General features: G+C 39.6%; 1 protein-coding gene across 1 annotated transcript in view; it reads left to right on the forward strand.

The window, feature by feature from the left end:
• Window positions 1-4310: 4310 nt before the first annotated feature.
• The window catches only part of RNF150 (ring finger protein 150), an 80408-nt gene continuing 62442 nt past the window's right edge, over window positions 4311-22276 (forward strand). Inside the window, exon 1 of the mRNA XM_081959906.1 lies at window positions 4311-5607. Within this exon, the coding sequence (XP_081816032.1) occupies window positions 5097-5607 (511 nt within the window). The 5' untranslated portion in view covers window positions 4311-5096. The remainder of the gene's footprint in view (window positions 5608-22276) is intronic.

The following is a 22276-nucleotide window of genomic DNA, read 5'->3' on the forward strand; positions in this document are numbered from 1 at the left end:
TACAGCTATATTTATAATTAGCTTATATAAAAGGATACCAAGTGGAGGCAGCTAGACATTGTGGTTTTATGAGAATATCCTTCAATTTGCTTCATTGAAGAAATTTAGGATCCACATGCAGCACAATTAATTTATGTTTGCTCAGAAGCAAATCGTATTCAGTTAAATGGAAGTTTCTCACAAGAATTGCATGAAATTGTGTTAGTAACTAATGAGATTAAAAACTCCCTGATACCCTTTCTAGACTGACAAGAATGAAAGCAAGATTCTATTGTTTGAACAGATCTTTATCTTCTCTTTAATATTGGATTATAGTATGGACCTCATACTTAATATGTTTTCTCAAGTTGTTTCTAACACAGTTTTAAATTTGTGCTAATCTCATTAGCGCTACTTGAATTTTTAAACAGATAGCTAACACTTTGATTTTGTATTCACATGAAGTAACATATACACTATGCATTTAACAGATTGAATGGTTGGATGCTGCTTCTCAAGGACTAATCTACACATTATCACTGGGTGACTCAAAACTGGTGTTTCGCAGAAAAATGTGAACATGTCTGCATTTAAGGCTGTTCCTTTGAAAAAGGAGCTGACATCGTGACGATATGGACGTGTGATCTCGGAGCTCTGAGATCACAGCCGATACCTTTACCGCTGGGTGGTCCATCTGGACTTAAGCCATCCTGAAGGACGGTAACAGGGAAGCGTACATCTTGCTGATCTCAGAGACATCGCAAAGTCCCTGATTGATCCAAGAGAATCTTTTCTAGCCAGCGATAGAAGCACAGCCCCAAGCTGCTGAAGTGGGGACAGCTCTGCAACCGGAGGAAAGTGGAAAGAGAAAGTGTGTCCATCTGGTGAGGAAATTTTATTTTTACAAAAGAGACTGCCCAAAAAAGATTAAAACTAAATTAAACTTGTAAAGAAAAGAAAAGAAAAGAAGCAGTGAATGTAAGCTATTTTGGACAGTGTGTTATCCTTTTTTTTAAATTGTCTTCTATGGATGGAAGTTTTGCAAACACTTCCTACCTTTTAAAGTGAAAATATTGGCTTTTCTTCTACTACTTTTTTTAACCTATGGATTAATTCCCCCCCCCCCCCAATACTGGCTTGGATGGGTTTTTGTTTCTTTTTATTTTGTTCCATTTAAGAGTCTTGTTTCTTTGGAATATAAAGAGGATATAAAAGGAATATAAAGATAGCAGTAATATCAGAGGGAAAAGAAGTTACACTGCCACTTGGAGGTTGGAGGCTGAGTTCTGAAAATATTTCTCTCTCTCTTTTCTTTGATCATTTTGACCTTGCACTTCAAAGGTTTTAGCTTGTAAAGAGATAAAATGGGTTGTTTATGCAGGTGCCCTTTGGATGTCTCTTTGGCAGCGAGAGAGAAGTGAAAAACAAAGCTTTGTTTTTCAACTAGAGTGGCAGTGTTTATAAATTGGACAATGACACAATACCAAGAAGAACCCATAACATTACAACAGATTATGTTTGAAATTCAAAAACTATTAGAAATATCAGAGAGAATTGAGAAGAAATTAGAAAATATAGATGGTAATATAGCAAAATTTGATGAAATTAAAGATAGCCAGCTAATGGAAAAAGTGGAGGTTAGAGTCTCAAAACCCCAAGGGAAAAATGAACAAAGAGGCAAGATAACTGTGGATATTGACAGTGATGTGAGCGTGGTTGGAAATGGAAAGAATGGAACATAGAAAGGAAAGAGAGATGGAAAGGAGCTCTATCCCAGATTTCAAGGTATAGAAGGAGAAAAAAGAGAAGAATTGATAGATTTAGGGAGAGGAACTTTGACAAAAGCACTACTGATAACCAAAGATAAGCTGATTAAAGAAGCTGATGGAGGGTTTCGAGAATTTATAAGACATGCAACAAGCAACAAGGTGCGAAGAGAAGTCCACACAAAGTTGATTAAGGAAATAACCAGAAGATTAATCCCACATAAAGCAAAAGAAATAAGACTGTACTACTTCTGGAAAGACACAGGTTGAGATATGAAAACTATTAACAAAATACTAGCTAAATAGTTAAAATTAGAGCATTATGTTAAAAATGAAGTGATAATGGACATAGCTAGATAGATACTTGATAATGATATAATGTATACATGACAAGAGAAAATTTGGTATAAATTTTTAAATGGTGACCATGAAAGGAAGTTTAGAAATTTTGTTATGTATGAAAGCCTATAATATTGAAATTGGATTGATCATGGATATAGTTAGATAAATAATTGATAATGATATAATGTATACATATATATTGGTTCGACAAGAGGAAATTTGGTATAAATTTTAAATGGTGACCATGAAAGGAAGTTTTGAAACTTAGTTATGTATGAAAGCCTATAATATTGAAATTGGATATAAATCGTAAACAGTGATTAAGAAAGGAGGTTTAGAAACTTTATCATCAAACATAATTAATTTTTATTTAGAACGTTTCACAAAGATAGAATGTTGTTGGATGATATTGAAAATAGACAATGGAACGCCATTATGTGGTTTTGCTTTGGATTTTGGAATATTTGTTATAAAGGGATGTTAAAACAACTATAGTCATATGAAGGATAGGTATGATGATAGTAATATATATAAATATATTTGATGTAAAATATATAATTTGATATGGATTATAGGTGATGACTGTGGAAGGGATGCACGAAAGTTTTTTGTAACCAATTGACACACTTTTTATAATTTGTAATGGAATATGTTTTTATGGCGTTCGTTGTGTCTCGTTTGTTTGAGTCTATTCAAAAAAATAAAAAACTTTTTTTAAAAGGTTGTTCCTTTGTAAGTGAGAGGCAGACAAAGTAAGCTCTGTTGGAGATGTTAGATTTGGGATGATTGCTCCAGGCTTGCAATTCACAATCTGGAATGTGTCCACACCTGTTTTTTATACAGCTCCTGTGCATTCATTCCTTCCCTTGCAGGAGTCCCTTTTTAAACAAATGCAAAATATGTTGCAGCATCTTGAACTAGTCACAACTCATTGTTTCCTTTCCTATTTTGAATCAAGCTAAGAGCTTTGTTCATGTAAAACGCAGAACCATTGTGTATTTTAGTTACTAAACTGAGCTCCAGTAAACCAAACATACAGCATGTGAATCAACTCACTATGTAATCGAAATCCATCTCTTTCTTGCGCATAACAGTTAAAGCCATGAATACTTTTATTTAAAACATTTGCTAGTCAGTTTTGTGCTAGTCAGTTTTTTTTCTTAATGATCAAAATAAAACAAAGCATAAAACAATTCAATAACTTAATTCAAGTTTTATGAAAGAAGTTTTATTATTGTTTGTATGTCTAAATTTTTTACAAGAACACAACATAGTATGTGTGAAGGCTCTGCCTTACTTTTTCTCCCAAAAATTTGGAATGTGTTGGGCTGAAAGAGAATGGCTGATCTGTAACTTAGAAGTTGCCATATGCTCTGGAAATAAAATATTCAAGTTACATTTGATGTCTGATGACCACATTGGCTACATCAATGTAGTTTGCTTTACAAAAAATCAGAATGGGTGTGCTAGTTGCTTTGTTTTAGAATTTCCCAAATTATTTAGTTAATTCCACAGTTTGGGATTTTCTAGTGGGTTCTCATTCCCATAAAAACCAGTTCCAGTTGAGATTTTTCAAGGTTAGTTGGATGTTGCCATTGGCTAAGAGGCAGTTATTGTTTGCATGCTGCAATTTTCTGTTGTCTCCAGTGATATCTCTTGATGAGGATGGCACTGTCCCTACAGGAACAATTTCGGTGGGGGGGAGGGCTCCTACTGGATTCAGAAGCACTATTTGATGGACATATGGAGGTCAGGAAATATTTTTTCAACTCAAGTGGGTGAACCTTGGGATATGATGTCACAACAACCTTCTGCTTTTTTCTTGGTAGTTCCCATCTTAAGCCATGTCCAGGTCAAGTTGTCATCACATTTCCCTTCAATGTTTTTCAGGTGCCTTCCATGCAAAGCTTTGGTTTTCCATCTATTTAATCTGTCATCCAGCTGTTTTCCTTATATTCTGCCTTTGTTTCTGTTATTTTTATGCTGTTCTCCGTTTTCACAGCCTGCAGCAATTTTTCTGTACTTTGGTTCACATAATCACTCAAACTTCGGTTTTCTTCTTCTACCGTTTGATGGATTTGCAATAGCCCCCCCCCCCGCCCCTATTTTTCTTGGCAGGTACAACCTGTCGCTGTCACTTCCTGGATGTAAAGCGTGGTACATATTCAAAAGTTTGCGTCCAAGTTTTCCAGTTCAGCCAGAGTCCAGTTGATGATTATTATGGCAAAGGATTATCAAGCAGCTCTGACCATTCAGCACCCGAGGATTCCACTATCTAGCCAGGCCAGTCTATGAGCCTATCGGGACAGGAATTTGGAGACGGGAATTGTCTCGGATTCGAGCCAGGGCTGCCTCGGCGCTTCCAAGGGCTCACCTTGCCGGCCGCCTCCCGCCTTAGCGCGTCTTGGCCCTGCCTTCTCCCCGTCTACCGGCAGAGGTCGAGCCTGCTTCTCCGGCACCGAGCGGGCTCCGAAGCGGAGCGGCGGGAGCTCTTGACATCACATCCAAGCTCCTCCTGCGCACGACCCCTTCCAGCTCTTCCACTCCCCCCTTTTCTCTCCCCCAAACAAAACATTTCCGCTGGCGAGAGTCGGCCGTAAACCTAGCCGGGCAGGGCTGGGGAGGAATGGGAGAGGTCAAGAGCAGAAGTCGACTCGACGCCGCCGGAGCAGCGCGCGGAGCCCGTCTCCCCGGGGCTTTTCCTTCGCCTGGCAGGAGGAGGCAGAAGCCGCTTCTCTCTTCCAGAAGCCCCGCCGGGACCGAAAAGGCGCCCTTTTGGCCAGGCGCGCCAGCCGAAGCTTCCCGTCTTCCCTGAGCAGCCGGCGGCTGCAAGAGGCGTGAGGGGGAGGCAGGCGGGCCACGGCTCGGGGCCCCGATTCGCGCCGCAGAGGCGACAATGCCAGCCTTCGGGTTGCAAAGGTGAGAGGCGCTCGCCCACCTTTGCTCGGCTTCGCGCGGGAGCGGCGTGTGTGTCCCCACGCGCCTCCCCGCGCGCGCTCGCTCGCCCCCATGCAGACACGCGCACGGGGGGGCGAGCAGGAGCCGCCGAAGATGGCAATGTCTGTGATACAAGCGTGCCGCAGTCTGGCTCTTTCAACATGGCTGCTTTCCTTTTGTTTCGTGCATCTGCTCTGCCTGGATTTCACCGTGGCCGAAAAAGAGGAATGGTACACGGCCTTCGTGAACATCACTTATCCGGATCCCGGCGGGGGCAGCGGGGGCGGCAGCGAGCTGCGTAGCGAAAAAACGGAGTGTGGCCGCTACGGGGAACACTCGCCCAAAAACGAGGTCTGGGGGCAGGTGGTGATGACCTCGGCGACCGCTGACAGGCAAGCTTGCGACCCCAACTCCAGGTTCGCCGTGCCGGGCTCCGGCAAGCTCTGGATCGCCATGGTCCCTAAAGGGAACTGTACTTACAAGGACAAGATTCGGCACGCCGCCTCCCAAAACGCCTCGGCCGTGGTCATCTACAACGTCGGCTCCAGCAACGCCAACGAGACGATTACGATGCCCCCCGCAGGTGAGTGGGAGGCACAGTCTCCCCCCCCCCTACACACACACACACACACGTTCGCCTGCACGTCTCTGTCGGAGGATTTCACTTCTGGACTCGGTTAGGCTGCCAAATAGCCAAGGAGGTTATTAATAGCCTAGGCTTAGCCGGTCTTAATATCCTGAGATCTGGCTCTGCGTCTGTCATATTACAAGATTGAAAGATCTAGTGACCCCCTTCCTGTCTTCAGTGTTATCTTGAAAAGTGGAGCAGTGAAAGTGGGAGAAATTGACCAGGGAAAGTGTTGGGTTTGAATGACAGTAGATGCAAGGGAGGCTTTTCAATGGACAAAAATCATCAAAAGAGAGCAAGGTCAGGTGGGGAAAGGGAGAGGTCGGTGGTTGCACAATAGGCTAGTGTGTCCCACAAGATGCTAGCACGTACCAAAGCTTGGTTAACTGACTTTGCACAATGCAATGAGCCATCATGTTCATTCATAAATATTGGTGGGATAGCACAAGGTACTGAGTCACAAGGGAGCCATACATATTTTAGCTGAATGTGTTGGACAAATCTTGTGAATGTCCTTGGTTTATGGCTCCCTAGCTTGTATAAAACTACATTATATATTCTAATCAATCACTGCTCATTAAATGTTGGTAGGATGTGAACACAGCCTTTTAAAATGTTGAAGAGACATCAGAAGCTCACCAGGAGTAGATTGAACAGGAAGTAGAAAAAAGTAGAAGCTTTGATGGAATATCGTGCACTTTATAGTGGAGTAGAGGGAACATACATCAAGGTTAAGATAAAGTACCTATTGGAATGTTGGAAATGTTGGAAAAGCTGCAGAATCCTTCACTGTTTTATCCCATTGTTTTCAACCTCCCCTTCAAATGTAGTCAATTGGTCTGTAAGCAGTAAGCTGATCACTAGGATTATTGTGCTAAATTATTCTCTTTTTTAGGTTGTTCATCTTCTAAAGTATTTCCCAGCTACACAGAGTTGTAAATCTCAGTTCCAGAGATCAATAAGGAGTAGCTGTGTTGACTGATACTGTGCTTTTTGCTGCTACATGGAAAGTTTGAAAGTTCTGGCCACTTCCTGAGTTCATGGGTTTGTGGTTTTTATGCAGAGTAGCAATAGTGTAAGCAGTTTTAGTGGCTTCTTTGGCTTCTGTTACTGTAGTTGAGAAGCAGCTGTGCTAGCCAGGAATGCAATTAGATTAATTACTGCTGCAAGATTTTACTTGGGAATTGAAATCTTAGTATACAATACCTGTGATTCAGGACCAGAATAATTTATCTAATTCCATTCACTCATACACACACACTCATTCACACACACACACACACACAAACTATATTTATATTTCCCATCAAATATATCCATATATAGTGTAAGCCTTTGTGTTATTTATCACTTACAACACAATATTGAAGTTATGTGATAATGCTTCTGGACATAGTCTAGTTTGCTGTAGTGTTAGAAAATGTTGCAAAATAGTTACAATTTTAAAAGGTATGTAAGTCATAAAAGGTCCATGCATATAGTGCTATGCATTTACTTAAGCACTGTTCTTTGGACAAACTGGAGCTTACATGTATACTCAGATAACTCAGCAGTCCTGTGATTGCTTCTTCAGGGACACTGTCCTAGTAAGCCAAGGACATTTTGCTTTTTTATCATTTCAAAAATAACTTTCTATTGACAGTTATATGCCATTTTAAGATATTTTTCAGATCCTATTTTCTTGCCAAACCTGTTTCATATTTGTTTGTTTGCAAAATAAGAGTAAACATGGTTTCTTCAATGGTGAAATAAAAAAGGTACTCAGTAAAATAGCCTTCCACAGTGTTGCAGTTATTCTTCAAATTGGAGAAATCTATTAGACAAAATTATATATTTTTTCTTTTAAAACAGAAGCATTATAGATATAGATCTCATTGGAATTATTTCCAGCTAAATGACTTCAGAGGCAGGTAATAAAATTTCCTACATTACAAGAATTATTGTACAGGCAACATGAAGGTATTTTGTTGATTCAGTCTCCTGTTTTCCTTAGAAACTCAAAAGGTGTGTTTTAGATAAGTAAATTGGGAAGTACAGTATTTTTTTTAAACAAAACGTATCACTTTTATTCTTTCTAGGCATAACTGAAACTTTATAACAGCAATATATTTTTATATTACTAATTTCAATAATTAATATAGCAAATGGAAGAATGCTACATCACTCCTTTAGGTTAATCTCTACCATTTGCATTTGTGACAAATTTTTAGACATTAAAACCTGGTTCAGTTCGTTGATTTTAGATTATAAATTGAATACTTTGGCAGATACTTATACAGGAAACCATGTGTGCTGAGAATATTTAACAAAAATATAGGTTTAAAAGTTAGAGTGATACATTTTTTCCAAATAATTTCACATTGCTTGTATTATAAGAAATATTTCACAGTTTCTCTTAATAGTGAACTGCCATTCAGAATTCACAGCTTTTGAATGCTTATTTTTAAGCACTGAAGTTAATCCTTCTTAATTTTATGGACATATGCAAATATATTTAGTAGTTCTCTGCTTTAAAAAGGGATAACTATTTCAGTGACCTTCACTGTAATCCTGTAGCACAGATGATGTTACATTCATATTGAATATTTTGAAACAGTAGACAACAGTGTTATTACTTAGAATCTAAAAGAACACAAGATTTATACTTCTGCAAGTATAAATCCTAAATTCCATAACTCCTCCTGTCCGTTCCTGAAAGGCTTTCACAAGATTCAGTCCAGTCTAAAGAGCTGCAGTAGCTGGAAAGGAGTTTGAATTTGTAAACATCCCAAGAGCAGGAATTCTCACAAGTATCCCAGCATTACTCTTGAATAAACAAAAAATGACTTGTGAAATTATTCATGGGTGGAAAAAAAAAGACTTTATGTTATTGGCAGGATCAGTCACCAGTACAACAATTGCACAAGCTGGGAAAACTACATTAATCTATGAAAATTCAAATACATTATAGTAGTGTTGTTCCTTTGAGGGAAAATCCTATTAGTTACATAATACTGTTTAAAGAATAAGACAAAATGTCTATCCTGTACAATTAAAGATGTTACAACAGGATATCGGTGTGCAAGATGCTTAACCTGCTTGGATAGATGGGGAAAATTAGATAAGGATCAGGCTTGAGATACTTAAACCTATCTCACTTTGCTGCAGTCCTAGTGAAATTTGCTGCCTTAAATGCTGTTGCTTATAAGAGAAAAGCTGCCACTGATAATCAAAATGCATTCCTAGAGGAATTAGTTTCAGATCAAGGGAGGGAGGAAGAGGGGGGAGGGAGAGAGGGAGAGTGATTGACTTTCTAGGCAAAGGCTTAGTTGCCCTTCGTTGCTAAGACTGTTATAGATTGTTAGTGATGTCTGATTTTAGGCATTGTGATTTGCTAACCACAGCTTATGATTAACTTTCCTGTATGACTCAGGCAATTATGGTTTATACAGTAAGTATGAATAATATAAAAACTAAATGTTGTTGTAAAGCCACATTTTGAAGAAGAAATGTCTTCTGAAGTTTCTTGTCAGTTTCATCTTGGTTGTAAATGTTCTTTTAGTCTTGAAGCAAAGCTGATTGTCATTATGCCTATTTTACTGCACTCATATCCTAATTCCTGCTTTTTCTAGATAGAGCTTATATCACTATCATTTGAATTGCTTTAAAAAAATAACAACCTCAGACAGCATTTTCTACCATTCCTAGCATTGTCTGTTTTTGGCATTTTTGATTATACCAATTATCATAGCTACTGGTGCTGACATAATATATTGCAGACTTATTCTCATATGGAAAGCATTACAGTGGAATGTTCTTCCACATTTTCCCTATTTCTGCCAACGACTCCCCAGATAAAAACAATAATGCTGTCTCTGAAAATGTCTAGTTGTGTTGTGCGGCATATTTGTGTATGGGAAAAGAAAACTTTATGTTCACAGGGTTGAATACTTTAGTCAGTTAACTTTGAATAGTAGAGCAAGCAACTGCATCATGCCAGATTAAAAAAAAATATCTTAAGCCTTTTACATGGACAATGCTATATTTGTGTATCTTTTTACAGATCACTTCTTATATAGCCCTGGAACTAGCTGTTAGCTGTTAAAACTTGTGAATTATCCAGCTTCATCATCCTACAGCAGTGGTTCTCAACCTGTGGGACGGGACCCTTTTGGGGGTCGAACGACCCTTTCCCAGGGGTCGCCTAAGACCATCGGAAAACACATATTTTCAATGGTCTTAGGAACCGAGACACCAATTTTATGGTTGGGGGTCACCACAACATGAGGAACTGTATTAAAGGGTCACGGCATTGGGAAGGTTGAGAACCACTGTCCTACAGGATTCCATATCATCTTGATATGGAAGAATTTGTTAGCTTCATTGAACCTGGAAGCCAAGCTGCCAGAAACTTCCAGTAGTGCTATTTTTCCTGGCAAGAGAAAAGTGAAGCTAAAATAATCCACAGTAAAGTTGCAAAATGTTTTTTTTTTAATCAGAGAAATCTCAGGGCAATTTACAGCTATGATAAGCAGGAGTGGGCTGCAACCAGGTTAACAACCGGTTTGGTGATTGCACGCTTTGTGCACGCATGCACGCTTCATGCACACCTAACACACTTGGGCACAGCGTTGAAAATACAGCAATTTGATGCTCAGCTGCTTACCTTCTAAGGCAGCCCCAGTAAGTAGAACAGAGGAGGCGCGGAAATCAGCTGTGCTGCGCGAATCAGCTAAACCAGAAAGAAGGTAATATAGGACAAGATAGAGTGGGGACAAGATAGGGTGGGGGCCAGCTGATCGTCGGAACTACCGCTTCACCTGAACCGGTCCGAACTGGCAGCAGCCCACCATTGATGATAAGAGTATTTGAATAATCATGAAAGACATCTAAGAGAAGCGAATGGAATTGAAAGATGAAGGAAACTCTTTACAAATGAAGTGGGGGAAAAACAAACATTTGCAGAGAAAGAGTATATTTAGGAACTGAGTGCACTTAAAAGTGAGATAGTGTAAATAATAGACCAACTGTCAAATAGAAAAGCACCTGGTGCAACTGAAATGCCCAAAGAACTGATTAAAGCTGCAGGAGAAATGCAGGTCTGAGTCAGCAGTATGGTGTAAGACTATAGGGTCCAGGCCTTGGAAATGATTAGGGAGTAGAGTTAAGTGAAAGAAGGCTGATAATAATAATAAATAATAATAATAAATTTTTATTTGTTAGCCGCACCCTCTCCCGAAGGACTCGGGGCGGCGTACAATAAAAACACATAAAATATACAAATGAACAATACATATACAGATAAAAATAAACACATACATGTACGTACACATATACATGGAGGAGGTAGCAAATATATAAAATAGAATTTAAAATTGACAATTTAAAACACCCTCAATTAAATTACAAGATTTAAAAAACCCGTCAGGAGCGATAAGGTAAAACTATGGTTGAGCCAGGCCAGCTAATTGGAAGAGGTGGGTCTTGAGCTTTGCACGGAAGGAGCGGAGGTCAGAGGTAGTCCTGATATCAGGGGGGAGGTCATTCCACAGGGCTGGGCCCGTCAGAGAGAAGGCTCTGCTCCTAGGTGTCGCCCCCCGACACTGTTTGGTGGACGGCACCAGGAGAAGTCCCTCTCTGTGCGAGCGAATTGATACCAGAGATTGTAATTGACTAAACTATTCTACTAATGTCTCATGCAAGCTTTTGATTCAGATAAATTCATGGAAGCTATTCATGGGAAGAAACATTCCAAATGTACAGCCTGCTTTCAAAAAAGTAGAGAGGCGTGGTCAGGTAGTTAAGGAAGAAATGAAGAAAACAAAACCAAAAAACATTTTGTACCTTTATTTTTTAATTGAAAATAAAGGCTTTGGTTTTATATATTATGCCATAATGTAGATTATCTATGACACTGATAAAATGCCAAAACACAGCTGTAGTTTTCCAGAGAATCTTTACAATGAATAATTCCTTTATGAGCTAAAAGAGAGAAAGGGAGTAAGATAAGACTGCCTATTTCCTGTTTTATATGTCACATTTATCATAAGAGTGACAGAATTGGAAGAGCCAGAATTAAAATACAGAGCCAGATCACTAACAGTGTGCTAGTGTTAAATAGTTGGGAGATGCTAGGTTGAATGGTGTGAAGGCTAATAATTAATGACTACAATTCTTCTGCTTATAAATTTGGTTGCATTCTCAGTTCAAAGAAATATACCATTTATGACAGCAATAGGACTGGGATTGCTGTTGCTAAGCAATGCAGTCATAAAGCAAAGTGTCACATAACTGCGTTGCTTTGCTGATGACAATCCTGGCAGTCCCAATTGCTGTCATTATCCAAAGATGTGTGAGTCATTAAGTGAGAAGCGGTGGGAATCCTAGGTGATCAGTGTGCTGGTGCACACCACACTGGGACTGCCATGGGTGCTATGGAGGAGTGTGTGCTACAGGGGAAGGTCCAGGGTGCAGGAGGCATTTGAGTTGAGGGAGACAAGGGAAGATTTGGGAGGTCTGGCATAGGATATGCAGGAGGGCAGGAAGGCCCAGGGGTAGATGGCAAGGCAAGATGAATAGCGCAGGAAGTGAAGGAAATTTACCACAACAACTTGCAAACTTTCCTGCTGGCTTCCCCATTAGCTGGCAGGGAATGTGGCAAACAGCGACGGTGGGAAGCTGCAAACATTGTAAGTGCCAAATGGTGATCCCACGATTGCAGAGGTACTGCAATGACCAGAACTTTAAGGACTGTTCATAAGTATTACTCATTCAGCACAACTTTGATTATTGATGACACCAAGGGAAGAAGTACAAAGTATAGCAGATGTGTAACATAGACCTTCTACTATATACAGCATATCACAGAAGTGACTACACTCCCTCACATTTTATAAATATTCAAGTATATCTTTTCATGTGACAACACTGAAGAAATGACAATTGGCTACAGTGTAAAGTAATGAGCATATCACAGTATAAATGTGCTGTAAAAGACAACTGTTAATTTTTTTTCCTAAAATCTCATAAAGGTCCTTAAAAGAGTTAGTGACCATTCAAAGTTACAACTGCACTGAAAAAAGTGACTTACGATCGTTTTTCTCACTTAACAACTGTTGCAGCATCCCTATAGACATGCGGTCAAAATTCAGATGTTTGGCAACTGACTCATATTTCGCATTGTCCCGGGATCATGTGATCCCCTTTTGCGACTTTCTGACAAGCAACTATCAATGGGAAAGCCAGTTTCACTTAACAACCTTTTATCTAGATTTACAACTGCAGTGATTCACTTAACAACTGTGGCAAGAAAGGTCGTAAAATGGGGCAAAATATATTTCATTCTGCTTAGCAAGACAGAAAATTTGGGCTCAATTGTGGTTGCAAGTTGAGGACTACCTGTAGATGAAGATATAGAGATTTTATTTTGTATGTTCGTTCATCTAGTGTGCTTGCTTGTTTGCAACACTTGCAAAATTTTGCTTCTGATATATGGTCATGTGTTGTTTTTGCCATAGCTTACAACAATAAACTTTGTCTTGTAATGTTTCTTGATGTATTCAGATATCTTTAGACAAATATTTCTTAGTAATGTCTGAAGTTTTATCTGAAGTCCTTAGACAATCCTAGCTGGTTGTCTTACAACATTTGCATAGTTTAGTTGTGTTTCATTCTGTAAACTGTAGCTGACTGAGTTTGTTCAATACATGCAGCCCAAATCAAACCACTTTATGATTTTGCATGTTGTGTAAAACAAACCATTCTAAAAGTTCTAGATTTATGTAAACAAAATGTCTTAATTATTAACAGTTTCTACAATAGCCAAATTGTCTAAATGTTAATTTTTCCATATCGTTTGCCTGCAGCTTGAAAAGGGAGGATGAGTTGCTTCAGAGAATTGTTTATGCCATTCATCTCTCTTTTTTTTATTTTTAGCTCTTCTTTGCTGTTTTTGCAAAACTGTAGTGAGTGAATTTGTCTTTGCAAGGGAACCGTACTTTCTAATGATTTACAAGCTGACTGCTCCAATTCTCCTAACTATTGCATAATTGAACTGGATTTTTATCAGCTAGATTAGAGTTCCTCAACTCTGGACACTTGAAGAGGTGTGCATTCAACTCCCAGAATTCCGCAGCCAGCCACCTATTCTGGGAATTGAAGTCTACACATCTTCAAGTTGCCAAGCTTGAGAAACACTTGAGTTACGTTGTATTGTCATCTCTATGACTTTTGCAAGGTTAACACTATTCATTGCAGTCTTTCAGAAAGTTCTTTCTGTAAAATTCCAAACACCACTGCTAAGGTGTTAGTCTTTTTTTTAAATTGGCCAACAGACAGTATCCACTCTGTTCAACTGAGCAACAACAAATGACTCAACAGTTTCTCAGGATCCCGACAATTCTTCTTCTTGTGCCATATCCGCATCGGACTTTGGCGATCATGTTGGCAATCCTATTTTTGTCAACAGTCGCATGAAAAAGTGCTGCTGAGTTTTCTCCAAACCAGTCCCTTAGGTTTTGAAGCCATGATGTTCTTCTTCTGCCTGGACCTTGTTTGCCTTCAATTTTTTCCCTGAAGGATTAAGTGAAGGATGCCGTATTTTTCTGGGTGTTATAAACAGCATTCCCATTTGGGATGAAACGGAGGCTTTTTTGGGCTGAACACTCATAACTGTGCTTAAGGTTCTTTTAGGCAGCATGCAAACATTGTCGTCATTTTTACCTATAGGACAAGGAAATGAACTTTCCTCTGCTAATCATTTATACATATAGAAATTGGGATCCCAGGCAACATTTCAAACCACCCTGCAATATTATGAAAGATTCAAGTTACAAAGAACCATGCAATTTTCTTTACCTAAAGAAACTATAGGTTTAAAGCCTGTCTTATAATGCCATGGTATGGGAGCTCTAGAGCAGGGATAGTCAATCTAAACCTACAGTGACTCAACAGATACACACACACACACACAAAATCAGGAAAAGTTTATATTTCAGCCAGATCTATAGCTAAAATGGATACAAGAAAAAAGCAGTGTGCCTACATTAGCAGTTGTGAAAAGTGTGAGTCAATTGTGACAATAAAGAGGTGAAAATAATGGAAGCATATTGAAGTGAAAAAGAAGAGGTTACTCACTGAAAGAAGTACATTATTGACCTCTTTTCTTATCTTAGATCCATTCAGTTAAATTTTCTAGGCTCATTGAAGTATTTGTCATTGAATGGAGAACATATCCCTCTAAAGTTTTCAGTTGCACATTTCCTTTCTTTGTGGTTAGAGAAGACTTTCTGGTATCTAGTTTCTCATCTTCTTTCTTCTTCTCCATATATAGCTTTAAAAATTCTCTGGCACAGAAGATTTTTTATATTGCATTCTGTATGGCAAATAATACATTCCTGCTGGTAACTAAGACAAAAATTTTCAGTAAAGAGAAAAAGTTCTACTGGGCAGAAAGAATAACAGTGCCACTCCTGAAATTATTACTCTACTAGCTCTCTTCTCTTCTCTTCTCTTCTCTTCTCTTCTCTTCTCTTCTCTTCTCTTCTCTTCTCTTCTCTTCGGTTAGAATAAATAATCCCAATGGTTAATTGAATTAGTAAGTAGAGGAAAATACATACTTTTCTGTACCCTTTACAGAAGTGTATATTTCATCTAATATATATACAGGAACAAAACTGCTATTTGTAGCAATAAAAATTGGCAGGGAATTTTATTTTTCTTCTGAATGTAGGACCTGGCTAAAGAAAATATTTTGTTGAACATAGCATAATTACGGGATGCTAATTCTACAGACCTCACTTTCAAAGCAGTAAACACAGTTTGCATTAATGATGCACTAAGGTGACTGGAATTACTTAGGGGTGATATTTTAAAATTGTTACCTAAAAAGAAAAAAGGTTCATACTTCGTTAGGCTGCTTCACCTGACATGAACTTAAAGATTGTAAGCACACTGAGGCCATTTCAGCACTTCCCAAAGAGGTTAGTGTCGTTGTGACTTTAGTGTAGACTTGTACTGGTCAATTAAATACCTCTTTGCTGGTGCAGAGTTTAAGGGAGATGACCTGGAAAAAAATATGTGAGCACCATTATTTAGGCAAAGGGGGCTAAAAAATTATTTAAGCTGGGAAATGAGATAATATTTGGATGTGACTTAAACAAATACCTTCCTAATTCATGAAGGGTAAGAGGGAGAAGGATGGGCAGCACAATCATATTTGCAGGATTCTGTTCTTATAGCCTACCTTACAGTGGTGGGTTCCTACTGGTTCCAACCAGTTCAGTCGAACTGGTAGTGGTTTGTTGGCCTGGGTCGCTGGAACCGGCAGCAACCCACACCTGCCATGCCCCGAACCGGTTCTCTGGCCGCTGTAGGTGCCGCCATCTTGGTTTTTGCTTCTGCGCATGCGCAGAGCAATTTTTATTGCACACACAATTTTTATGCGCACACGCGGCGCAGCCATGAGCAAACCAGCAGTAGCGACTGCCGGAACCCATCGCTGCTACCTTAGTAAAGTATAATTTTGGTCTTCCTGTGAAGTTGAATATTTTGATCTGGTTTATCTAGAGGGGTAGATACTATTTACTACATTTCTTCAGGTGGGGGGAAAAACTATCTGGAGGACAGAATATAATTATGATTCACCTTCTGCTGTTAGTTAACCTAGAATAATTTATATTACTCTATGATCTGGAAATAAGATAGGAGATATTGATGCTATCTTTTCCAGAATTCTCAGCCAGCATAACATACAGTATTTTGAAGGGGGAAAAAACCACTGCATATATAAGTAGATACGATTTGTTCAGTTTATTTTTCTCACAGGAAATTTTAATATCTTGCTGCACTGTATGTAGCATGTTAATTCAATACAATAAATGGTTAATGACTAACACATAATTATCCAATGATTATCATGATTGCTGGCAAACTGAATGTGGTTTTAGGATGGTAGTAATTGGACAAATTTATCAACTTGTCATAATTTGATTTGACTGTTCACATTTGTGTATCTAGCTACGTAGGTATATATGGGTTATGGATTATGGTTTGATGAGATGGGTGAGTCCATTCACTGACATATTCAAGAAACATTGGCTAAAAAATAATGGGTATGCGTATGATATACAAACCTAGGCATTTTAACCATTATATATATAATCTATATTTCTCTTTGCCACTAATGTGTTTTCCGTATGTAGCATTCCTGAATTTGTACATTTAGTAGAAGTATATACTCACAGAATGACAGGGTGGCTAGTATTTCCAGAATCTGGAAAACCAGACTGTCTTTGCATTACTTGGTGAGACTCACTAAATTGAAACTCTGCTTTGCCAGATGTTTTCTTAAACTCTCCTTAAAAACCAAGATAGAGGAAATTGTTGGATTTTCAAGCTCTAATAAAAGAGTATTTTTTAAAGAGTATGCTTTCATGGGAGAAGAATGAAATGTATTAAAGCCCACAAAAATACTAAGTAAAGTTAAAAATGTTCAGGAGTAGAGGTTTAATTCCAATGCCATTCATTTCGTGGTAGAATTTTTCATCCCACATAATGTATAATACATTACAATTGCAGGCAACATTATCCATCTCCTTCTTGTATCTCATTTTGCTTGTAAACAATGTTATATTGTATGAAAATATGAACATACGTAGCATTTTGGAGAACTTATTAAATGCAGTTATCTATATAGTACAAGCAAATCTTGTTATGCTCTCCCTTTGATTATATGGAGCCACATACTGTGTTTCTCCAAAAATACAACATGTCCTGAAACTAAGGTCATGCCATATTTTTCGGGTGGGCAAAAATATAAGCCCACCCGAAATACCCCCCGAAAATAAGCCCCCTGGACAATCCCTGCACCACTCGCCGACCTAGCGGTATCCCGAAGGCGCCAAGCTGCGGGAATGAGATGGGGACAAAGGCACAGTGCCATTCACTGACCTAGGGGTATCGCCAAGCCGCGGGAGCGCCTGTTCGCCACCTTCCGGCTCCCGCAGCTCGGCACCTTCGAAATGCCCCTAGGTCAGTGAATGGGTCTCTGTATGGCTGGAGGGGGGGGGTGCGTGAGCAGCTTTTCTGCTCCCCATTTGCACAACTCCCAGACTCGCAATGCCCTTGGCTAACTCTCCCTTCAGAGCCAGGGCATCTCCGCTGCTGCCGCCGCCTGCCACATGGCTTTTTCTGCGGCTTCCAAAGCACGGAGGTAGGAAGCCGAGTCTTCCGGCAGTTGCTGCTCTGGCAGTATGCTCTATGGTTGAGGGCTGGCTGCCGGCAGAGTGTACTCCCAGAGCATACAACCATAGAGCGTACTCATGGCTGCTGTGTTGCTGCTGCGACAGCACAACACAGCTGTTTGAGCCTGAGGCTGTGCCTGGCTCTTCGGGAGCCCACTGGCAAGAGAGCAGCCTCCCAGCAACCCAAAACAATAAGCCCTGCCCTGATAATAAGGCCCAAGCTATATTTTGTGGGTCAAAAGAAAATAAGACCCTGTCTTATTTTCGGGGAAACACAGTATTTCTTGAGGGTAAAGCAGCTGAAAGTTTTTCATACCTATTTCAGTCTATTATTTGTTTAGCACAATGTTGTCATTCCTATGTGGCAGCAGCATTTAAGTAGTTTAACTAGATGCTTGAAAAAGTAACTAGAACTCAATTCTAGTTTTCTTGAATTAGAATTAGAAAAAATCTTGAATTAGAAAAAACATGTTCTCATCTGTGCTATGGTCTTCTACATGCAAACTGAATTGTATAACATTGTATAGTATGGTTACACTTAATCCATAAGGTGCCTGGAATGGATCAAGTTCACGGGTGCAGATATCCTAGGAGGTTGCAAAGCAAATGTGATCCTATCAGAACTAATATTAATGTTCTGCATTATCAGATCACAAATTAGTCATTATGAAATGAATACTAGCTTCTGGGTGTGGTTTCATATGAGTCAGATCATGCTATCTATGGACAAGTCTATGGTTGCCATGGCAGTCATGAATTCCAACACCTACCTGTATTCAATGATAGTAACTGAAGTTCTCCTGTATATGCATAATGAAGTTTTTTTAATCATTAGCCCAGCAATGAGGACAATAAGTCTGGGAAGGGATATACTTGGGTAGTTGGGAGATGGTATGCAGCAAACCTTCCAGATTGTCCCCAGCATCAGTGGCACAGTGGTGAGAATCTAGTATTGTAGGCAAACTCTGCCCCTAGTTTGGAGTTTGATCCTGACTGGCTCAAGGTTGACTCAGCCTTCCATCTTTCTGAGGTGAGTAAAATGAGGACCAAGATTGTTGGGGGCAATATGCTAACATTGTAAACATCCCATTGTAAACATCCCAGGAGTGCTGTAAAGCACTATTGGGGCAGTATAGAAGTCTAAGTGCTATTGCTATTGCTAAGTGCTATTGGTGTGTCACATGAATTCCAGTTAGCAGATTTTGGACAGAGGAATCCCTCCATCCTTGGTCTAGATAAGTGATGGTGAAACATGCAACATCTACTTACTCTTCCACCTTTAGATTGTACAGGAGCAAGGAATTATTACAGATGGGCGTAGCATTCAATAGTTCCAGTACACATTTAAGGTCTCCAATGATCCAGCATATAGGACCTTAGATTGAGGCCAGTAGAAAAGACCACATCTCCCAGACTATTATTTATAAAAAATGTCTTCACCTCCTGTAAACTCCTATTACTCTCATTGTTTCTTCATTCTCCAGACATCCAAAAGCCCTAGCAACTCTACCCCTCACCTACTAGTTGCCTGCATTTGCAAAAGTCTTATAAATGTAACTCAACAGTCCGCCTGCTGTCTAGGCAGGATTATTCCAACAAAATCAACTGAGTCAGCATTTGTCAGTTTAAATGTTTTCACTAGGTTGTCTCTCCTCATTAACCTGTCTCTCCTCCCTAAGTCTGTTGTCCTGTCATTCTTTTTTTTTCTTCCTCATTCCACCAAACATAAGGCAGTCTTTTTTGACTGTCCTGTCTACTTACAGAGGTGTTCTCTGTGTTGTTATTTAAAACTCCAGTTATTTTGCTGCCTGTCATCAGTAGTTCTAAAACCCATATTCTTCCACCAACTATGTACTCTGCTACCATGATAGTAGAAAAAAAAACAACTTAATCTTAGCCTCAGCAAAATTACTGAACCTTTTAAAAATAATTCTACAATGCTATTCGCACCAGCAGAGATGTCATGGTAGAGAATAATAATAAAGGGCATCCTAGTGAAATTTGAACAGTGTCTCCCATTGTAGCTGTCTTCACTAGACTAATGTCCTCCAGTTGTGTTGGGCTTCAATTCCCACTTCCTCAGTTAGTATTACTGAAAGTGTTGATCTTGATTGCTAAAGGAGTTGGTTCCACACCTACTGATGGTACTTGGTTGGCAAAGGCAACGTTATAATGTTAGACCAGTGGTTCCCAAAGTGAGAGGTACTGCCTCCGGGGGGCAGTGGGATGACTTAGGGGGGCGCTAAGAGGCAAGGGGGTCAGCAGGGGGGCACTAAGAGGCAAGGGAGGTGGCAGAGGAGTGCTGGAGGTGGCCCCCTCACGGGGCACAATTCTGCCTAGGGCTCTGTTGACTGCCAGACAGCTGAGCACTTCCGGCAGGGGTGAAATTCAGCCAGTTCTGATCGGTTCTCCTGAATGGTAGGACAAATTATGTTCGGATTTTACCAGTTTGGAGAACTGGTAAAATGCACCACTGACTGGCTCTGCCCTCACCTTCCACCCCTCCCACTCACTCATTTTTGTACCTCGCCTGCCTAGAGGCACAGGTGCTGCTGCTGCTGCTCCCTGATTCCCTCGCTTATCTCAACCACACAGCCCAGCAGATCTCTGCCCAGTGAGTCTTCCTTTGCTTCTATTCTAGCTACCTCCCCCACGCCCCAGCCAAAGTATCTATTCTTTTCCCAAGCTATTTTCCTCTGTCTGGGCTCTCCCTTGCAGGAAGAGAAAGAGGAAGAGAGTAAAGGAGAAAGAGGGAGAGAGAAGGGGAAGAGAGGGAGGAAGAGAGGTAAGAGACAACTGAACTTTACTTATGAAAAGGTGTTAATTATGTCAATGGAAGAGATAGAAAACTGCATTAGTGATATATATGTCAATGCGTTGATTTATACTAAAAATGTTTAGCTTAAAGAAGTTATAAGGAATCACAAATATGTAAGTTAAAAGTGTGGAAAATGTAATGTATATGTGGATGACCCTTTGCATGAATTGTATTGGGAAAAATTATATATATAATAATTAAAAAAAGAAAATGATTCCCCAAAGAGGTAAAAGGCTACATTTTGCTAGAGTTATTCTCTGCTTCCAATCTGTTGAGGAAGGGGATTGGACTCCATTGTCTATATTTCCCTTTCCATCCCCATGGTTCTTTAGTGAAAATTATAACCCAAGAACATATAGATCTGTTACAATGTTCCCATTCTCACTTTCCATATTGGGAATCCCTAGTTACCATGCAATAATCTCATCAAATAATTCAAGCAAATGTTGGTGCTTTCTTAATTACACCAATGCAAACAATGTGCCCACAATGACTTTATTTATTAAACTTTATTTGATTGGTCATCTCATCATGCTTCAGAATCCCAAAGGTGCTTTTTCAAGAGGCAACTGTACTTTCTGGTTTTTCTTTGAAGACACTTCTTGGATGAGAAGCAAAACATCTTCAAAGAAAAACCAGAAAGTCCAGTTGCCTCTTGAAAAGGCACCTTTGGGACAACCATGACTTGGATGACTGAGAATCTCCCAGTAGACATCAAGCTCCAGAATCCTTGTTTTGCTGCAGAATAAAGAACAACATCCTGGTTTATTTGCACAGAGAAGGCAGGCAGGGAGTTTATTTATTCACTTAGCAAAGCCTTAAGCCAGATGTGAACACGCACATATTGTAAGTATTCTGATTTTCAGAGCAAAAATGGCAGAAGCAGAAAAACCAAAGAAGAAATTTACTGAACAGTGAAGTAGTTACTAAATTTTACTGAGTTTACTAAGTTACTAGTCACTAAGGTTCTCGATAAATGACCATCAGACTTTGAAAACCTGGTATCACTGGATCATGTTCAACAATTTTGTTGAACTAAGATTAACTAAAAAGATTTTTAAATTGGATTTTGAATAAATGTGCAATTAATTGTTACAGTTTTGAATTTTACTGTTACTATCTTCCTTCCAAACCGCCCAGTCACATGACCCCCCCTAGCCACGCCCACCAAGCCATGCCCACAGAACCGGTAGTAAAAAAAATTGAATTCCACCACTGGGTGGGGGGCATTGAGGATCAGTTTGTAGTACCAAAGGGGCAGTGGACTGAAAAAGTTTGGGAACCACTGTGTCAGACTGTTGGTTCAAATGTACGTAATCTATAGTTGTTGTCAAGCTAATTCTATAATATAGGTTTATTGATTTACATTTCATACGTGTAAAAACAACCTAAAGATTTAGTTAATAGTTGCAATGTTTTATTGTAAGTCATTGTAAGTTATTGGAATTGACCAACTGGATGCTGTGGGCTGAGAGAAAGTCACTGGCCCAAAGTCATCTAGCTGGCTTTCATGCCTACGGGGGGGTGAGGGGGGGAGACTAGAACTCACAGTCTCCTGATTTCAAGCCTGGTGCCTTAACTACTT

Source organism: Natrix helvetica (assembly GCF_964273705.1).
Source record: "Natrix helvetica genome assembly, chromosome: 7".
Lineage (NCBI taxonomy): Eukaryota > Metazoa > Chordata > Lepidosauria > Squamata > Natricidae > Natrix > Natrix helvetica.